The sequence below is a fragment of the Nipponia nippon genome, unplaced genomic scaffold (assembly GCF_047370975.1).
Source record: "Nipponia nippon isolate SJK-2023a ecotype South Korea unplaced genomic scaffold, ASM4737097v1 scaffold_21, whole genome shotgun sequence".
In the NCBI taxonomy this organism is placed as follows: domain Eukaryota; kingdom Metazoa; phylum Chordata; class Aves; order Pelecaniformes; family Threskiornithidae; genus Nipponia; species Nipponia nippon.
The window spans coordinates 1,317,964-1,338,796 of NW_028262338.1; the positions used below are offsets into that span (position 1 = coordinate 1,317,964).

The 20,833-nt window shown below is 57.8% G+C and overlaps 1 protein-coding gene and 2 pseudogenes across 1 annotated transcript; all 3 read left to right on the forward strand.

Annotated features, from left to right (window-relative positions):
* The first annotated feature begins 1,062 nt into the window (after window positions 1-1,062).
* Window positions 1,063-3,885, forward strand: LOC104008565 (protocadherin gamma-B5). Its single transcript, XM_009464225.2, has one exon. It carries the CDS (start codon window positions 1,224-1,226, stop codon window positions 3,747-3,749), a length of 2,526 nt encoding a protein of 841 aa, XP_009462500.2. The 5' UTR covers window positions 1,063-1,223; the 3' UTR covers window positions 3,750-3,885.
* Window positions 3,886-6,839: 2,954 nt separating this feature from the next.
* LOC104011918 (protocadherin gamma-A2 pseudogene) lies at window positions 6,840-9,497 on the forward strand (annotated as a pseudogene).
* Window positions 9,498-17,942: 8,445 nt separating this feature from the next.
* LOC148055517 (protocadherin gamma-B5 pseudogene) lies at window positions 17,943-20,833 on the forward strand (annotated as a pseudogene).

Here is a 20,833-nt window from a genome sequence, read left to right on the forward strand (position 1 = left end):
TTTATGATGAGCGTGGTGAGACACTGCACCAGGTTTCGCAGAGAAGTTGTGGATGTGCCACAATTGAAAGTGCTCAAGATCAATTTGGACGGGGCTTTGAGCAATTTGGTCTAGTGAAGGATGTCCCTGGCCATGGTCTGTGGGTTGGACTAGATGATCTTTCAAGGTCCCATCCAACTCAAACCATTCTATGACTGTATAAAAGACTCAACATGGCTTTGCCCTTCACGTATGAAGACGCAAAAGAAGGAACTTCTTTTGTGAATCAGAAACAAAATACTAAAGGTCATTCTGCTGTCTTAGCATAGAGCTATACACACGTTACCTTTGGGGTGATATATTTCTCAGTGTAATTGTTCTGCTCCCTGCAACAAAAACTAACAGTGGGGCAAAGGTAAGAGACTTACATGAGCAGGAAGAAAGACAGGGAAGACAGAAGCCCCTTGCAGGTCTGGTATGACAGGATTGAAGTGACTTTTGCTTCCTTCTGTCTGTGAGTACGTATGGATTACACCGTCATGAATATTTCCTCCTTGGTATTTGTCCCAGGTAAGGAAAGGAGAACACAAAATACCTGGCAGAGTGCTGAAAAACTCTTAAACTCTTCCCTAGCTGTAATAGCATTTCTTGCTCTTATAGTTCCCTCTTGATTTTCATTAAGGGCAGCTGAGTTTCTTTATTTCTTGCTCTGCTGTGAAGATTTCCCTCTGACTGCTCACAGCGACTCAAGGAGATGACCTAAAGTACCGGACAGCGTGTCTCCCTTTTAAACGCCTGTGGAGTTGCAGCAAGGCAATGCCTCTGAAATTCCTGATTCTAATGAAGGAGAGAGCCCAAAGCTGGATGCAGCCGCAAAGCCCTGGTGAAAAGCCCGGGCCCCTGCGAGCGCGGCCATCAGCCGGCTGCGGTGGCGTCGCGGCGCCTCCGGGTGCCGCTGTTGGCCGACGCGGAACGGCGCGGGAGCCGGAGCCGGAGCCGCAGCCGCCGCCGCCGCCGGAGCCGCCGCAGCGCCCTGCCCCCAGGCTGCTCGCTCGCACGGCGCCGGCCGGAGCGGCAGCGGCACGGGCAGCAGAGGCGAGAGGCGGCGCGGCGCGGGGAGCAGCGGCGTCCGAGCCGGCGCCGAGATCGCTGCCCGCCGGCGGCCCCTGCGCTCGCTGCGGCGAGTGGCTGGCAGGGAGGGAGGGCAGCGGCAGGAGGGAGGAGCGCGGCGAGCGCTGCCGAGGATGGCGGGCAGGCCGAGGCCGAGGCAGAGGGCGAGCCGGCGGCGAGCAGGCGGGCGAGTGCTGCTGCCCGCTTTGCTGCTGTGCTTGTGGTGCGGGGCGGCGTCGGAGCGGATCCGCTACGCCATCCCCGAGGAGCTGGGCAGAGGCTCGCTGGTGGGGCCGCTGGCGCGGGACCTGGGGCTGAGCCCGGCGGAGCTGCCGGCACGCAAGCTGCGGGTGGCGTCTGCCACTAAAAGGCAGCTGAAATCCTTCACGGTGAGCGGGGAGAGCGGGAACCTGTACGTGAGCGAGAGGCTGGACCGGGAGGAGATGTGCGGCGAGTCGGCGTCCTGCTCTGTCAGCTTCGAGGCGCTGGTGCAGAACCCGCTGAACGTGTTCCACGTCGAGGTGGCCATCCAGGACATCAACGACAACTCCCCGGCCTTCAGCAAGCCTGCTCTGGACCTCGAGATCGGTGAATGGACGCTTCCCGGTGCTCGTTTCCCGCTGGAGATGGCCCGAGACGCGGACGTGGGCAGCAACTCGCTGCTGACTTACGAGCTCACTAGCAACCCGTCCTTCACTCTGGCCGTGAAGGAGAGCCCGGGTGGAAGCAAGCAGCCGGAATTAGTGCTGGAGAGAGCGTTGGACCGTGAGAAGCAGAGCTCCTTTCAGCTGGTGCTGACGGCGGCGGACGGCGGGGACCCCGTGAGGTCCGGGACTGTGCAGGTTCGCGTCAACGTGACGGACGCCAACGACAACGCGCCCGTGTTCAGTAAAAGCGTCTACGAGGCGCGAGTGCGGGAGAATCTGCCGGCGGGGTCGCTGGTGCTGCGGGTGCGGGCCACGGATGCGGACGCGGGCTCCAACGGGCGGGTCTCCTACTCCTTCGGCAACGTCCCGCAGGGCGTCCGCGCGTTGTTCAGCGTCGAGAGCGAGAGCGGCGAGGTCAGGACGGTGGGGGCCCTCGATTTCGAGGAGAAGAGCAAGTACAGCTTCGGCCTGGAGGCGAGGGACGGCGGCGGGCTCACGGCTCACTGCAAGGTGCAGATAGACGTCACGGACGAGAACGACAACGCGCCCGAAATCACGGTGTTGTCGGTGTCGAGCCCCGTGCCCGAGGACGCGCCGGCCGGCACGGTGGTGGCGCTCCTGAACGTGAACGACCCGGACTCCGGGGAGAACGGGCAGGTGTCGTGCGAGCTGTCGGGCGAGGCGCCGCTGTCGATCGTGGCGTCGTCGGGCGGCTCGTACAAGGTGGTGACGGCGATGGCGCTGGACCGGGAGCAGGCGGCCGAGCACCGGGTGACGGTGGTGGCCAGGGACCGGGGCAGCCCGGCGCTGTCCAGCCGCGCGGCGCTGGTGCTGGAGGTGTCGGACGTGAACGACAACGCGCCGGTGTTCGAGGAGGCCGCCTACAGCGCCTACGTGGCGGAGAACAACGCGGCGGGCGCGCCGGTGCTGCGCGTGCGCGCGCGGGACGCGGACGCGGGCGCCAACGGGCGCGTGAGCTACTGGCTGGCGGGCGGCAGCGCGGGCGCGGCGCCGTACGTGTCGGTGGAGGCGCGGAGCGGCGCGGTGTACGCGCAGCGCTCCTTCGACTACGAGCAGTGCCGCGAGTTCGCGGTGGCGGTGCGGGCGCAGGACGGCGGGGCGCCGGCGCGGAGCTCGACGGCGACGGTGCGCGTCTTCGTGCTGGACCGCAACGACAACGCGCCGCGGGTGCTGTGGCCGGCGGCGGGCGCGGGGGCGGGAGCGGCGGGGGCGGGCGCGGCCCCGGCGCCGGCGCCGGCGCCGTTCGAGGTGGTGCCGCGGTCGGCCGAGGCCGGGTACCTGGTGGCCAAGGTGGTGGCGGTGGACGCGGACGCGGGGCGCAACGCGTGGCTGTCGTACGAGCTGGTGCAGGCGGCGGAGCCGGCGCTGTTCCGCGTGGGGCTGCACAGCGGCGAGGTGCGGACGGCGCGGGCCGTGTCGGAGAGGGACGCGGCGAAGCAGCGGCTGGTGGCCGTGGTGAAGGACCACGGGCAGCCGGCGCTGTCGGCCACGGCCACGCTGCACGTGGTGCTGGCCGAGAGCTTGCAGGAGGCGCTGCCGGAGCTGAGCGAGCGGGCGGCGGGCGCGGACTCGCCGGCGGAGCTGCAGTTCTACCTGGTGCTGGCGCTGGCGCTCCTCTGCGCCCTGTTCCTGCTGAGCGTGGCGCTGGCCGTGCTGGCGCGGGTGCGCCGGGCCGGGCCGCCCGCCGTGCTGCGCTGCCTGGGCGCGCAGCGCTTCTCCGTGGCCGGCGCCGCCTTCCCGGCCGACTTCTGCGAGGGCACCTTGCCCTACTCCTACAACCTGTGCGTGGCGCCGGGCCGCGCCGTCGCCGTCGCCGAGGGCGCTTGGCTGCCGCCGCCGCCGCCGCTGCCCAGCCTGCCCGCGGAGGAGCTTGTGGGCGGGGCGCCCTGCGGGAAGCGGAGCCCGAGCAGCAGCGCCGGCGCGGGAGAGCCGCCCGCGGAGCCCGACGCACCGCAGGTCTGTAAGCCCGCGCTCTCTCGCTCTTCTCCTTGAGCCTTTCTCAACCCCCGTCCCTATCGCCCCGCGTTTTCCCCGACTGCCGTGAATGGCAAGTGCTGATCCGTGTCTCCGTGAAGAAAGCAACGCACTATCCCCCTTCCGCTCTGAACAGGCAGCTGGCGGCGGCCCTTCTTGCTTCTTCGGTGCTAACGGGTTCAGGTTCACCTGAGAGCTTTTGACCTCAACTCTCGTTTGAGCTGGTAGCGGTGAATCCGTTAAATTGACGATTCTACATGACAGAGTCGGGAAACCGCTGTACTTGAACCTGGTTGATAGATGGGTGCTGGGAAGCCGTTGCTTTCCCAAAGGAAAGGTGCGTGTGGCTCCATGAGTGGAGAAGTTGCAGGTTGTTGCTCCGTAGTGAATGTACCTCTCTTCCGCCGAGTGCCCGCTCATCTTTTGGAGGAAGGCTGCTGCAGAAATGGCAGCAGTAATGGGACGGAGAAATTTTCCCCAGGCATGATTTTTCCGAGTTCTTTGTACAGGTATTTCCGATTTTAAGGGTGAACGCGGATCCTTACTGTGTAGAATGAGATGTGCTGATTGTGCATGACGGAGTTGGGGAAATGGGATTGACGCCTGGTGTTGGAGAGTTTTCCTTTCTGAAGGGTGCGTTCTTTCTCCATGAAAGGAGAAGTTACAGGTTCCTCCCTGACGAAGGAGGAGAGTGTCGCCCATCTTTTGGGGTAAGGCTTCTGCAGGAATGGTAGCCCAGGTGGGACGGGTTAATTTGTCCAGGCGTTGTTTGTCTGTGCCTTTCTTTCTCTTTTTGTTTTCCTTCCATAATGAGTGGTAGTTCCCTTGTGTTTTACCATTCCTGATCTCTCATTCGTACCCAGTCGAAGGCGTACGATGAGATGTCAAGAGGGAAAAAAAATCGCCGTTTGTATTTCAGAGCCTTTTCTCTTCAGAGTATTTTCTTTTCCTGTCCCCTTTTCCCAACTAGAAGTACTTGGACCTGGTTGATCTCATTGACAGGGTAATACTGGACTGAGGAATTGGGTCTCTCAGCCACTTTTTGCGCTAGTTGTTGTGCCTGCCTGTTTTACCAGGGGAGGCTACAGCCATCCTGAGAACGTCTCTGAAATGACAAGCACATTCACAAAATGTCAGCAATTAGGCATTTAAATAAAGTCCATTTGCACATTTGCAAATGGTCTTTCTCGTTCAGGGTGTGCAGCTGTACTTGTCTTCTCCTGCTCTCCTAGAGTATTTTGTTGAAAAGGTGTCCTACCAACATGAAGACTCAAGATGAATACTTTACTAATCAGCATCGATTACTAATTAGATTTACTAATTAGTTGACTGCTTTAATAATCAGCAGCAATCTCAGAGCAAGAAGTCAGTGATGACACTTCTTGGTTAATCACGCATTCAGGCTCAGCTGAGAAGCTTTGTCTACAAGACTTTTGCTGTCTAAAACGGTATGCGTTAGTAATGGTTAACAGGGATCCTTTCTGGGCCCAAGGAGATCGATGGGCCTTTCTGAACCTCCATCCTTTTTCTCCTGGGTTTCCCCTGGTGGTGTGGATGGGAAGTGCTGATCCATGTCTCCATGAAGGAATGAAAAAAGGAATAGAGTTAATAGTTAAATATCTGGTCTCAGTCAGTGATGGTGGAGTAGTTAAACTGGAGCGTGTTCCGTATTAACTGCAGTATTTAAGGAAAAGTTCCTGCTGCTTTGGTTAATGAGCCTGATATCTCTGGTTCTCTGTGGTCTGAATATCACAGGTATTTCAGAGCCTGTTTTCTTTTCCTGTCCTTGTACCAGTCATTCAAGCATGACAGCTACAAAACTTGGTGGGGGGGGTTGTGCTTTTGGACAACTGGGATAAAACTAATAATATCTTACATGTAATATCAAGAAAACTTATTTTGCTTTACATATATGTCATGATTAGCAAGTAATTTTTCTTATGCGATAGCAATACCACACCCACGGGAGGCCTCTGCCTTCCTCCAGGTTGCCATGGCCTGGAGGATCAAAGAAGAGATGGGCTCGGGAATCATGGAATTACAGAATGTCCTGAGTCGGAGGGCACCCACAAGGATCATGGAGTCCAACTCCTGTCCCTGCATAGGACAACCCTAAAATTCACACCATATGTCTGAGGGTGTTGTCCAAGTGCTTCCTGAATATTGTCAGGCTTGGCGCCGTGACTTCCTCACGGAGGAGCCTGTTCCAGTGCTCCACCACCCTCTGGGCCAAGAACCTTTTCCTAATGTCCACCCTAAACCTCCCCTGGCATATCTTCCTGCCGTTCCCTCGGGTTGGGAACCAACCTATCACTGGTTGCCAGGGAGAAGAAATCAGTGCCTGCCCCTCCTCTTGCCCTTGTGAGGAAGCTGTAGCTCATGATGGGGTCTCCCCTCAGTCTCCTCTTCTCCAGGCTGAACAGACCAAGTGACTTCAGCCGCTCCTCGTACAGCTTCCCCTCTAAACCCTTCACCATCTTCGTGGCTCTCCTCTGGACACTCTCTAGTAGCTTTGTATCCTTCTTGTACTGTGGCGCCCAAAACTGCACGTAATACTCAAGATGACGCCACACCAGTGCAGAGCAGAGCAGGACAAGCCCCTCCCTCGACCGGCTGGCAATACAGTGCTTGATGCACCCCAGGATACGGTTGGCCCTCTTGGCTGCCAGGGCACACTGTTGGCTCACGTTCAACTTGCCATCGACCAGAACCCCTAGATCCCTTCCCGCGGGGCTGCTCTCCAGCCTCTCGTTCCCCAGCCTGCATGTACATCCAGGGTTGCCATGTCCCAGGTGCAAAATCCGGCACTTGCCCTTGTTAAACTTCATACGGTTGGTGATTGCCCAGCTCCGTAATTTGTGTCCGTGGGGACGGTGCCGTCCCCACGAGCTGCCCGTGGGAAAGGCCGGGCGGGCAGCGGTCGGCAGCGGTCGGTGCCTGCAGTGCCGGGCGGAGGCTGCGGGCGCCGCTGTTGACCGAGGAGGAGCGAGAGGAAGGCCGGAGCGCTGCAGGCAGCCCCGCCCGCTGCGGCCCGGCTCGCTCGCTCGCTGGCTGGCTGGCTCGGCGGCCGGGCGGTCTGCGAGCGTCCCCGCGGTGCGGAGCCGTGCTGCAGCGAGGCGGAGGGGCCGGCGGCAGCGGCCGGGAGCGGCGAGCAGAAGCGGGAGCCGGAGCCGGATCGGGCGCCGGATCGTCGGTGGTCGGCGGGGAGGTGCCGGCGGTGGTGCGGTGCCGGCGGTGCGGCGGCGGCGATGAGCGCGGCGGGGAGGCGGCGGGGCCGGCGGGAGCGAGCCCTGCTGTGGTGCGTCCTGGTGGCGGCGTGGGAGGCGGCGTGGGGGCAGCTGCGCTACGCGGTCCCCGAGGAGCTGCCGAAGGGCTCGTTCGTGGGCGACGTGGCCAAGGACCTGGGGCTGCAGCTACCCGCGCTCCGCGACCGCGGCGTCCGCATCTTGGACAAAGGCAGGACGCAGTATTTCGCCCTGCACGGGAAGACGGGACATTTGGTGACGGCGGAGAGGATAGACAGAGAGCAGCTGTGCCGAGAGCATGCAGCGATGTGTGCTGCGCTGTGAGGTGATAGTGGAGGGGGAAATGGAGGTTTACGGAATCGAAGTGGAGATCACGGACATTAACGACAACGCGCCCAGCTTCAAGGAGATTGAGCTGGAGGAGAGGATAAGCGAGCTGACAGCCCCGGGATCGCGGTTTCCCCTGGCGGAGGCTCACGACCCGGACGTGGGGTCGAATTCCCTGCAGAGGTACGAGCTGAGCGGCGACGAGCACTTCGCGCTGGCCGTGCAGGCGGGCCCCGGCGGGGAGGAGCGTCCCGAGCTGGTGCTGGCGAAGGCGCTGGACCGGGAGGAGGCGGCGTCTCACGAGGTGGTGCTGCGAGCGAGCGACGGCGGAGAGCCGGCGCGGACGGGCACGGCGCGGATCCGCGTGGCGGTGCTGGACGCGAACGACAACGCGCCCGTGTTCGGCCAGGCGGAGTACACGGTGCGTGTGGCGGAGGACGTGCCCGTGGGCTCCGCCCTCGTCACCCTCACGGCCACCGACGCCGACGCCGGGATGAACGGGCACGTGAAATACTCGCTGAAGAAAATCACAGAGAAAGCCTCGCAGATGTTCGAGCTGGACTCTGAGACGGGAGCGATCACGCTGGTGCGCAGCCTGGACTTCGAGGAAGGCGACTCGTACGAACTGGAGGTGCAGGCACGGGACGGCGGGGGTCTTTCTGACACGGCGAAAGTCGCGATCACGGTGACGGACGTCAACGACAACGCGCCCGAACTGACAGTGTCGTCGGCGCTGAGCGCGATCTCTGAGGACGCGCCGCCGGGGACGGTGGTGGCCCTGGTGCACGCGCAGGACCGGGACTCGGGGGCGAACGGGGAGGTGCGGTGCAGCCTCGCCGAGCGGCTGCCGTTCCGCCTGGAGAGGTCGTTTGATAATTACTACCGCGTGGTGACGGCGAGGGAGCTGGACCGGGAGGAGGTGTCGGAGTACAACGTGACGGTGCGGGCGGCGGACGGCGGGTCGCCGGCGCTGTGGAGCAGCGCGGTGCTGGCGCTGCGGGTGCTGGACGTGAACGACAACGCGCCGGTGTTCGCGGAGGCGCGCTACAGCGCCCGGCTGCCCGAGAACAACGCGGCGGGCGCGCTGGTGCTGACGGTGCGGGCGGCGGACGCGGACTGGGGGCAGAACGCGCGCGTGCGGTACCGGCTGTCGGAGGGGCGGGTGCGGGGCGCGCCGCTCTCGTCCTACGTGTCGGTGCAGGCGGAGACGGGCGCGCTGTACGCGCTGCGCTCCTTCGACTACGAGGAGGTGCGCGAGGTGGGGCTGTGGGTGCGGGCGGAGGACGGCGGCGCGCCGGCGCTGAGCAGCAACGTGTCGGTGCGGCTCGTGATCGTGGACGAGAACGACAACGCGCCGCAGGTGCTGTACCCGCCGTCGGCGTCGGCGTCGGGCGCGGGCTGGTCGGGCGTGGAGCTGGCGCCGCGCTCGGCGGAGCCCGGGGCGCTGGTGGCCAAGGTGGTGGCGGTGGACGCGGACGCGGGGCAGAACGCGTGGCTGTCGTACGAGCTGGCGAAGGCGACGGAGCCGGGGCTGTTCCGCGTGGGGCTGCACAGCGGCGAGGTGCGGACGGCGCGGTTCCCGCTGGCCCGCGACGCGGCGCGGCAGAGCCTGGTGGTGGTGGTGAAGGACCACGGGCGGCCGGCGCTGTCGGCCACGGCCACGCTGACGGTGGTGCTGGCCGAGAGCGTGGCCGAGCTGCTGTCGGAGCTGGGCAGCGCGGCGGCGGCGGCGGCGCCGGGCGAGCCGGCCGGCAGCCTGACGCGGTGGCTGGTGGTGGCCGTGGCGGCCGTGTCCTGCCTCTTCCTCGCCTTCCTGCTGCTGCTGCTGGCGCTGCGCCTGCGGCGCTGGCGCCGCTCGCAGCTGCTGGCGGCGGGCAGCGGCGCCTTGCGCGGCGTGCCGGCCTCGCACTTCGTGGGCATCGACGGCGTCCGCGCCTTCCTGCACTCCTATTCGCACGAGGTGTCGCTCACCGCCGACTCGCGCAGGAGCCAGCTCCGCTTGTCGGGCGGCAGCTGCTGCGACACCCTCCCGGCCCGGCCGCCGCCCGGGGAGCCCACGCCGCTGCTCGGGGAGGACCCCGCCGCCGCCGCCCCGGTGAGTTCCTCTGGCCAGACTTTCCTGCCTTTCCTTTCCTGGCCGTCTGCTCTTTTTCCTCTTCCCGCTGCCTTTCCTCTCTGCGTGCAGGTCATGTGAGCCACAGCTTCGTGTACAGAGACTCTCTGTGTTGGTGCCTCTTGCTCATTCAGGGACGTATCTGTATTTTTTGTTCAGCATTCAAGTTGGTGTTGAAGGTAGGAGAAGTGCGGGTACCTTGGTGTTCTCTCCGTTTTCCTCGTAGGGGAAGTCGATGTAAAGTAGCTGTAAATGTAGTGGAAGTGGCGTAAGTTCTTGTGTATCATTTCTGTGCTTCTGAACCTCTCAGAAAATGCACCTCCCGTCCTGGTGTACATCCATGGCCTGATCATGGTACATGCTACAGGGAAGTGGTCTGGGGAACTGGTCTTTTGGTAAGATGTTCTTGCAAGTTGTGAGGGTTAAAGAACACCATGTAGGTCATGAAGAGTTGGAGATGAGAATTGGTGGAGCAGCGCACGAGGAGCTGTTGAATTACAGAAGAGAGATGGTTTGCCCCTTTCCCTGTTCAGTGCCCAGCTGTAGTTTCATGCAATGTGAGTTTTATCTTCTCAAGTAAGTTTGGCCTAAGGCATATGATTCCGGCTGTACTGGGAGCCCCACGAGGTTCTTCCTGCGTGTTTGCAGGTTGTTGTGATGTTCTCAATTAACAGCTGAATTATGTCCTCATGAGAAGTGCCATAATGGGAGCTTTGGGAGGAGCCAGCAGTGTTTTCATTCCCTCCTAAATACCTCAGTTATGTGTCTACATAAATTAAGTGCCATCATCTAGAAGAGTATGTCATGATCCTTTCATTTTTGCATGGTTTAACCTTTAGCCTTGCTCGTTTTCATAGGAAACACACATTGATGGAGGTGTTTCCTTCAGACGTTAATGGAAGAAATGCTCTTGCTTGCCCAATACACATGGTAAGAAGTCGTATTATTCTGTCTGGCTGAGCGGTGCTGTAGTATCATGCCTAGTACCAAGGCCTCTGTCACTGACACCAAGACCCCTTTCCCTGCATGCTGAAAGGGGATTGCACTCCTCTGACAAGTTTGTCTGCAAGCAGTAGCCATGAAAGTGCAAACATGGCTCAGGGGTCCTATTTCTAGGAATTGCTGTGTGAAATGTCACTTTTCCATCTATAAGTCCCTGTAAGACTGTGATGTAGAGTTTCATCGTGGTTGTATGAAGCCTTTCCCAGCCTTGACCAGCCTTCAGATGTTACTAATGGCTTGTACTGATATGAAGGAACTGCTGATGTTTTGTCGGTATTAAAGTTGGTGGAAATGGAAGGCGTGGGAGGGTATTTTTGTCAGGAGTTTCTGGGTTTGGGGCTTGTTATTTGAAGTATGTGCAACACTTCCCTCTGCTGCTTCTCTGTCCTTCCCCGCCATGTCCTGTGTCCGGCGCAGGAGCTTTAGTTACAAGGAAGGCGATGTGTCATTGAGAGACTAGCTGAGTGCTGGTGCCTCTTGCTCCCGGGAGGTGAAAGTGGGATTGTGGCTCACACTTACAGTTGATGTGGGAGGCAGGAGAAAGAAGGCTACTGTTGGCTGGAGTTTTGTTAGAGTGGGGCTCTGTGTTTCTATCGCAGACCAAGTCGTTTCTCATTTTATCCACTGACGTGTAGTACTGTTTTTTTGTGTCAGTATTAGCTCTTCTCCATGGAGCTCTTGCATCATTAGCAAATGGAAGTCTGCGTTATTAGCAAATTCAGGGATCTTCCCGACAGCAATTGTGCTTGAGGAGGAATGTTAATGGCCCCGTGTCTAACTTTTCTGCTCATCGTTTCCACTCTTCTCAGCCTTTATGTTTCTTCATGATAATGTGGAGAGCAACGAAATGTCTTTGCCTTGGTCCATGCTGCCATCTTTGTGCACCGGGTGGAGGAACGGGCTGGGCAACAACCCGTCCCTTGACAGTGTCTGACTGCCTGTTGTGAAGAGGAAAGAGAATCGTAAAAGTTGTGTCTATTGGAGGAAGTCTCTGGGTGGCTGCGTATGACGGGCTACTGGAGGAAACGGGAGATGTATTTTGCCAATTTCCCATCTTTTAAGGTTGACTTATTGGAAAAGGAGCTGGATGTGCCTTGGCTTGAAAAGAGATGCTATGGGAAGAGCCGTAGGAGGGCGGGAGGGGAGAGATTGAAGGTGCAAGGAAAGATGTAAGGAGGGGGATATTGCCCCTCTGCAGATGTTCACTGACCCAGTCGTTGCTGGAAGACCTCTCTTCTTTTACGTTGAGACTCCTGCTGTTTCTTCCCAGAACAGCAGTGAGCAGAGAAATATGTCTTCCTTCTTCTTACAGAGATGTATAGATATCAGTGTGGAGTCCGTGGTGTGATGGTGGTGCATGTTGAAGAGAAAAGGTCTGGGCAACTGGCCCTTTGATGTCATGTGCTTGCAAATTATGCGGGTGAAAGAGGTTTGCAGATGGGAGTCATGGGAGCTGTTCATGAGGGGCTGTTGCAGGACACAAGAGAGATGGTTTGCTCCTTTCCCTGCTTGGTGTCCAGCTGTAGGATCAGGCAATGGGAGTTTCATCTTCCCAAAGAAAATCTTCTTTGGCTAGAAAGCATGTTTTTCCAGCTGTGTTGGGAGCCCTGGGAGGTTCTTCCTCTGTGATTGCACGTTGTCCTCAGTTCTTAACTAAACAGCTTAATTATGTACTTATTATGACAAATGCTGTGATGGGAGCTTTGGGAAGAGCAAACGGGGCATTCATGACCTACTAAGCACCTCGGTTATGTATCTTCCCTAAGTGCCATAATGTAGAAGAGTATGCTGTGATCCCTTCCTTTCTGCATGGGTTAACTTCTTGACTTGCTCGTTCCCATGATCGGAAGGTGGGCCTTTGTCTCTGAGAATGTGTGGAAGATCACATCTGATATATTTGTCTGACTGTCCTGTATGTGCCTGTCATTTTTCAGCTGTAACGAGAAAGCCTTCCATAGGTGTGTTTCCTTAAAATGTCCCTGGAAGAAATGCTCTTGGCTTATCACATACAAACCGTGAGAAGTGAAATATTGTCCATGGTAAAGGAGAAGGTGTCTGTCCAAGTTTTCTCTGGAGGAAATCTATCTGCAAATGATGAAGGTCATTGACAACCATGCGATCTGTGAAGGGTTTGAGGAGAGTCTTGGGGGTGCTGTGCGTGTGAAGGTATACTGGTGGAGACATGGCATGCGTTTTGTCAGTTCCCAGGGTGTATTGCTGGCCTTCAGCACATGAGTCTGAAAGTGTCTTATTCTTGAATATCACATTGCTCAGACTCCAGCTGGCCAAGTTGTGGATACCTCAGTTTCCTTTCCGGTTGTGGGATGTTTCCTGTGAATGGTAGTTATTGAGCACAGGTTACACTTTAGGTGAAGATTCAAGCATCATGTATCTTCCAAGTTGCCCATGTGCTAAAGAAGGATGATGGCATCTTTGAGTTGATACTTTGATGACCGGGTCTTTATTGGAATTCCATGTTGCTTATGCACTTGAGAACATGATTTGATTCCATGCCTGGTGCCAAGGCCTGTGCCATTCATGCTGTGATCCTGAATTCCCTCTCCTGAAAGGCAATGGTAGTCCTCTAATCAAAAGGTGTTTGTGCAATAACTGTGCATGTACAACACTGATGCATGTGTAGAATGGCTCATAATTCCGGTGTGAAACCTCCTTTATCCATCTGTCGTTCCCTGTAACATTGCGATGTAGAGTTTCTTCACAGTTCTAATTAGACTTTCTTTCAGGCCTTTGTTTCCTGGAAGGCCGTGGCTCCTTTCCCCCATTTCTGGACAGTGCTTTCTGCATTTGAAGCTATGAGTATCTGTTTTGCAGCAGAGACTTAGTTCAGCCACGTGCAACAGAATTTTCAGTGTGAGGAGAATGAAGCAGAAGCTAAAGAGAATCTGTTGCAATTTCCGAGAAGACATAGCATGAGAAAGAGACCCATGATAAGGTGTTTACACTTAGGGTTTCATATTTATGGGAGATGAGCAGGCCACATAGGAGAAAACTTGCTGATGAGAGCCGATGACTATTTCTTAAAATGACTGCCCCTTACTATGTAGTCCAGAGGGAGACTTTAGGGCCAGACTTCAGACTTCAGTGACTTCCAGGTGGTCTCAGGGATGAATTTCAACACCCACAGTTGAAGACCAAGAAGACTTGCTGGGGAGTTTCTCTGACAACACTTGCTCTTCTAATGCTTCCTTGCCTTGCTTGTCTGTTGTATGTTTTTGTTTTTCTTTCCCTGGTCTCATACGTACGTAGGTTTACTTGTGATTATCAGCATGGCTTGGTTTAGAAATGCGCCGTGTGCTAGTGCCCCTTGCTCCTGCTACAGGGGGCGTGAAAGGCAGGAGATGTGAGGGTATCTTTGTGTTGTTTTTTTTCTGGTGGAATGGGTGTAAGCATGAGCTTAGTAGAATTGTTTCGCTAACTCCCTGTCTTTTAAGGTTGACTTATTGGAAAAGGAGCTGGATGTGCCTTGGCTTGAAAAGAGATGCTATGGGAAGAGCCGTAGGAGGGTGGGAGGGGAGAGATTGAAGGTGCAAGGAAAGATGTAAGGAGGGGGATATTGCCCCTCTGCAGATGTTCACTGACTCAGTGTCTCCCAGAAGACCTCTCTTCTTTCACTTTTAGACCCCTGCTGTTTCTTCCCAGAACAGTAGTGAGCAGAGAAATATGTCTTCCTTCTTCTTACAGAGATGTATAGATATCAGTGTGAAGTCCGTGGTGTGATGGTGGTGCATGTTGAAGAGAAAAGGTCTGGGCACCTCGTCCTTTGATGTCATGTGCTTGCAAACTATGAGGGTCTAAGAGGGTTGCAGATGAGAGTCATGGGAGCTGTTCGTGAGGGGCTGTTGCAGGACACAAGAGAGATGGTTTGCTCCTTTCCCTGCTTGGTGTCCAGTTGTTGGATCAGGCAATGGGAGTTTCATCTTCCCAAAGAAGATTGGCTAGAAGGCATGTTTTTCAAGTTGTATTGGGAGCCCTGGGAGGTTCTTCCTCTGTGATTGCACATTGTCCTCAGTTCTTAACTAAACAGCTTAATTATGTACTTATTATGACAAATGCTGTGATGGGAGCTTTGGGAAGAGCAAACGGGGCATTCATGACCTACTAAGCACCTCGGTTATGTATCTTCCCTAAGTGCCATAATGTAGAAGAGTATGTTGTGATCCCTTCCTTTCTGCATGGGTTAACTTCTTGACTTGCTCGTTCCCATGATCGGAAGGTGGGCCTTTGTCTCTGAGAATGTGTGGAAGATCACATCTGATATATTTGTCTGACTGTCCTGTATGTGCCTGTCATTTTTCAGCTGTAACGAGAAAGCCTTTCATAGGTGTGTTTCCTTAAAATGTCCCTGGAAGAAATGCTCTTGCTTGTCACATACAAACCGTGAGAAGTGAAATATTGTCCATGGTAAAGGAGAAGGTGTCTGTCCAAGTTTTCTCTGGAGGAAATCTATCTGCAAATGATGAAGGTCATTGACAACCATGCGATCTGTGAAGGGTTTGAGGAGAGTCTTGGGGGTGCTGTGCGTGTGAAGGTATACTGGTGGAGACATGGCATGCGTTTTGTCAGTTCCCAGGGTGTATTGCTGGCCTTCTGCACATGAGTCTGAAAGTGTCTTATTCTTGGATATCACATTGCTCAGACTCCAGCTGGCCAAGTTGTGGATACCTCAGTTTCCTTTCCGGTTGTGGGATGTTTCCTGTGAATGGTAGTTATTGAGCACAGGTTACACTTTAGGTTAAGATTCAAGCATCGTCTATCTTCCAAGTTGCCCATGTGCTAAAGAAGGATGATGGTGTCTTTGAGTTGATACTTTGTTCCCTGTAACATTGCGATGTAGAGTTTCTTCACAGTTCTAATTAGACTTTCTTTCAGGCCTTTGTTTCCTGGAAGGCCGTGGCTCCTTTCCCCCATTTCTGGACAGTGCTTTCTGCATTTGAACACTTACTTGAGCCACGTGCAACAGAATTTTCAGTGTGAGGAGAATGAAGCAGAAGCTAAAGAGAATCTGTTGCAATTTCCGAGAAGACATAGCATGAGAAAGAGACCCATGATAAGGTGTTTACACTTAGGGTTTCATATTTATGGGAGATGAGCAGGCCACATAGGAGGAAACTTGCTGATGAGAGCCGATGACTATTTCTTAAAATGACTGCCCCTACTATGTAGTCCAGAGGGAGACTTTAGGGCCACATGTGCAGCTTGCTAGGAATGACTTCCAGGTGGTCTCAGGGATGAATTTCAACACCCACAGTTGAAGACCAAGAAGACTTGCTGGGGAGTTTCTCTGACAACACTTGCTCTTCTAATGCTTCCTTGCCTTGCTTGTCTGTTGTATGTTTTTGTTTTTCTTTCCCTGGTCTCATACGTACGTAGGTTTACTTGTGATTATCAGCATGGCTTGGTTTAGCAATGCGCTGTGTGCTAGTGCCCCTTGCTCCTGCTACAGGGGGCGTGAAAGGCAGGAGATGTGAGGGTATCTTTGTGTTCTGTTTTTGTTGGGGGGAATAGATGTAAGCATGAGCTTAGTAGAAGTGGCATCTCTGTGGAACAGTGTGTGTGATAAAAGAGGGGAGGAGATTCCCCCTGAAGCAGTAATTTGATGACCCATTCTCTGTTGGATGACCTCTCGTCTCATATTCTGGCCGTTTATCATTTGTGTGCTTTAGAAGCCTTCTGTTTCTTCTGAGAATGTTGGTGAGCAGAGAACTGTACCTCCCTTCTTGGTGTGATTGTAGTGCGTTACCCTCTGACGATATGTTTTTGCCACTCATGAGAAGGTCAGAAGCAAACCTGCAAGTTGTGTAGATTTGGAGAGAAGAGAGGGGAGCTCTGTGGGGGGTAGGTATAGCCGAAGAGATGGTAATTTCCTTGCTTGTCATAGTTAACACAACCGTGTGCCTAGATGGATAAGAAACTGTCTGGATGGCTGCATCCAAAGAGTTCTAGTCAATGGCTCAATGTCCAGGTGGTGAGTGTGCCGATGATTTGCTGGGGCAAGGGATGGCATCTAGAGGGACCTTGAAAGGCTGGACTTTCAGTGCTGGCAGTACTGGTGGGTGACAAATGGGACATAAGCTGGCCACGTGCACTTGCTGCCCAGAAAGCCAATCGTATCCTGGGCTGCATCACAAGCAGTCTGGTGGTTCTCTTCCTCCACTCTGCTTTTGTGAGACCCCACCTGGAGTACTGCATGCAGTTCTGGGGTCCACAGTAAAAGAAAGATACGGACCCATTAGAGTAGGTCCAGAGGAGGACTATGAAATTGGTCAAAGGGCTGTGGAACTTCTGTGTTGTGAAGAAGGGCTGAGAGAGTTGAGGTTCTTCATCCTGGAGAAGAGCAGGCTCTGGGGAGACCTTGTTGCACCTTTTCAATATACAAAGGGCGCTTCTGAGAAAGACAGAGAAAGAGGTTTTACCGAGGCCTGTCATGACAGGACAAGGAGCAAAGGTTTTAAACTGAAGGGGGTAAGTTTAGATTGGAGAGAAAGAAGAAATGTTTTATGATGAGCGTGGTGAGACACTGCACCAGGTTTCGCAGAGAAGTTGTGGATGTGCCACAATTGAAAGTGCTCAAGATCAATTTGGACGGGGCTTTGAGCAATTTGGTCTAGTGAAGGATGTCCCTGGCCATGGTCTGTGGGTTGGACTAGATGATCTTTCAAGGTCCCATCCAACTCAAACCATTCTATGACTGTATAAAAGACTCAACATGGCTTTGCCCTTCACGTATGAAGACGCAAAAGAAGGAACTTCTTTTGTGAATCAGAAACAAAATACTAAAGGTCATTCTGCTGTCTTAGCATAGAGCTATACACACGTTACCTTTGGGGTGATATATTTCTCAGTGTAATTGTTCTGCTCCCTGCAACAAAAACTAACAGTGGGGCAAAGGTACTTACATGAGCTTACATGACTTAGATTAGCACAAAGGATTGGAGGGAAGACGGAAGCCCCTTGCAGACTTGGTATGACAGGATTGAAGTGACTTTTGCTTCCTTCTGTCTGTGAGTACGTATGGATTACACCGTCATGAATATTTCCTCCTTGGTATTTGTCCCAGGTAAGGAAAGGAGAACACAAAATACCTGGCAGAGTGCTGAAAAACTCTTAAACTCTTCCCTAGCTGTAATAGCATTTCTTGCTCTTATAGTTCCCTCTTGATTTTTATTAAGGGCAGCTGAGTTTCTTTATTTCTTGCTCTGCTGTGAAGATTTCCCTCTGACTGCTCACAGCGACTCAAGGAGATGACCTAAAGTACCGGACAGCGTGTCTCCCTTTTAAACGCCTGTGGAGTTGCAGCAAGGCAATGCCTCTGAAATTCCTGATTCTAATGAAGGAGAGAGCCCAAAGCTGGATGCAGCCGCAAAGCCCTGGTGAAAAGCCCGGGCCCCTGCGAGCGCGGCCATCAGCCGGCTGCGGTGGCGTCGCGGCGCCTCCGGGTGCCGCTGTTGGCCGACGCGGAACGGCGCGGGAGCCGGAGCCGGAGCCGCAGCCGCCGCCGCCGCCGGAGCCGCCGCAGCGCCCTGCCCCCCAGGCTGCTCGCTCGCACGGCGCCGGCCGGAGCGGCAGCGGCACGGGCAGCAGAGGCGAGAGGCGGCGCGGCGCGGGGAGCAGCGGCGTCCGAGCCGGCGCCGAGATCGCTGCCCGCCGGCGGCCCCTGCGCTCGCTGCGGCGAGTGGCTGGCAGGGAGGGAGGGCAGCGGCAGGAGGGAGGAGCGCGGCGAGCGCTGCCGAGGATGGCGGGCAGGCCGAGGCCGAGGCAGAGGGCGAGCCGGCGGCGAGCAGGCGGGCGAGTGCTGCTGCCCGCTTTGCTGCTGTGCTTGTGGTGCGGGGCGGCGTCGGAGCGGATCCGCTACGCCATCCCCGAGGAGCTGGGCAGAGGCTCGCTGGTGGGGCCGCTGGCGCGGGACCTGGGGCTGAGCCCGGCGGAGCTGCCGGCACGCAAGCTGCGGGTGGCGTCTGCCACTAAAAGGCAGCTGAAATCCTTCACGGTGAGCGGGGAGAGCGGGAACCTGTACGTGAGCGAGAGGCTGGACCGGGAGGAGATGTGCGGCGAGTCGGCGTCCTGCTCTGTCAGCTTCGAGGCGCTGGTGCAGAACCCGCTGAACGTGTTCCACGTCGAGGTGGCCATCCAGGACATCAACGACAACTCCCCGGCCTTCAGCAAGCCTGCTCTGGACCTCGAGATCGGTGAATGGACGCTTCCCGGTGCTCGTTTCCCGCTGGAGATGGCCCGAGACGCGGACGTGGGCAGCAACTCGCTGCTGACTTACGAGCTCACTAGCAACCCGTCCTTCACTCTGGCCGTGAAGGAGAGCCCGGGTGGAAGCAAGCAGCCGGAATTAGTGCTGGAGAGAGCGTTGGACCGTGAGAAGCAGAGCTCCTTTCAGCTGGTGCTGACGGCGGCGGACGGCGGGGACCCCGTGAGGTCCGGGACTGTGCAGGTTCGCGTCAACGTGACGGACGCCAACGACAACGCGCCCGTGTTCAGTAAAAGCGTCTACGAGGCGCGAGTGCGGGAGAATCTGCCGGCGGGGTCGCTGGTGCTGCGGGTGCGGGCCACGGATGCGGACGCGGGCTCCAACGGGCGGGTCTCCTACTCCTTCGGCAACGTCCCGCAGGGCGTCCGCGCGTTGTTCAGCGTCGAGAGCGAGAGCGGCGAGGTCAGGACGGTGGGGGCCCTCGATTTCGAGGAGAAGAGCAAGTACAGCTTCGGCCTGGAGGCGAGGGACGGCGGCGGGCTCACGGCTCACTGCAAGGTGCAGATAGACGTCACGGACGAGAACGACAACGCGCCCGAAATCACGGTGTTGTCGGTGTCGAGCCCCGTGCCCGAGGACGCGCCGGCCGGCACGGTGGTGGCGCTCCTGAACGTGAACGACCCGGACTCCGGGGAGAACGGGCAGGTGTCGTGCGAGCTGTCGGGCGAGGCGCCGCTGTCGATCGTGGCGTCGTCGGGCGGCTCGTACAAGGTGGTGACGGCGATGGCGCTGGACCGGGAGCAGGCGGCCGAGCACCGGGTGACGGTGGTGGCCAGGGACCGGGGCAGCCCGGCGCTGTCCAGCCGCGCGGCGCTGGTGCTGGAGGTGTCGGACGTGAACGACAACGCGCCGGTGTTCGAGGAGGCCGCCTACAGCGCCTACGTGGCGGAGAACAACGCGGCGGGCGCGCCGGTGCTGCGCGTGCGCGCGCGGGACGCGGACGCGGGCGCCAACGGGCGCGTGAGCTACTGGCTGGCGGGCGGCAGCGCGGGCGCGGCGCCGTACGTGTCGGTGGAGGCGCGGAGCGGCGCGGTGTACGCGCAGCGCTCCTTCGACTACGAGCAGTGCCGCGAGTTCGCGGTGGCGGTGCGGGCGCAGGACGGCGGGGCGCCGGCGCGGAGCTCGACGGCGACGGTGCGCGTCTTCGTGCTGGACCGCAACGACAACGCGCCGCGGGTGCTGTGGCCGGCGGCGGGCGCGGGGGCGGGAGCGGCGGGGGCGGGCGCGGCCCCGGCGCCGGCGCCGGCGCCGTTCGAGGTGGTGCCGCGGTCGGCCGAGGCCGGGTACCTGGTGGCCAAGGTGGTGGCGGTGGACGCGGACGCGGGGCGCAACGCGTGGCTGTCGTACGAGCTGGTGCAGGCGGCGGAGCCGGCGCTGTTCCGCGTGGGGCTGCACAGCGGCGAGGTGCGGACGGCGCGGGCCGTGTCGGAGAGGGACGCGGCGAAGCAGCGGCTGGTGGCCGTGGTGAAGGACCACGGGCAGCCGGCGCTGTCGGCCACGGCCACGCTGCACGTGGTGCTGGCCGAGAGCTTGCAGGAGGCGCTGCCGGAGCTGAGCGAGCGGGCGGCGGGCGCGGACTCGCCGGCGGAGCTGCAGTTCTACCTGGTGCTGGCGCTGGCGCTCCTCTGCGCCCTGTTCCTGCTGAGCGTGGCGCTGGCCGTGCTGGCGCGGGTGCGCCGGGCCGGGCCGCCCGCCGTGCTGCGCTGCCTGGGCGCGCAGCGCTTCTCCGTGGCCGGCGCCGCCTTCCCGGCCGACTTCTGCGAGGGCACCTTGCCCTACTCCTACAACCTGTGCGTGGCGCCGGGCCGCGCCGTCGCCGTCGCCGAGGGCGCTTGGCTGCCGCCGCCGCCGCCGCTGCCCAGCCTGCCCGCGGAGGAGCTTGTGGGCGGGGCGCCCTGCGGGAAGCGGAGCCCGAGCAGCAGCGCCGGCGCGGGAGAGCCGCCCGCGGAGCCCGACGCACCGCAGGTCTGTAAGCCCGCGCTCTCTCGCTCTTCTCCTTGAGCCTTTCTCAACCCCCGTCCCTATCGCCCCGCGTTTTCCCCGACTGCCGTGAATGGCAAGTGCTGATCCGTGTCTCCGTGAAGAAAGCAACGCACTATCCCCCTTCCGCTCTGAACAGGCAGCTGGCGGCGGCCCT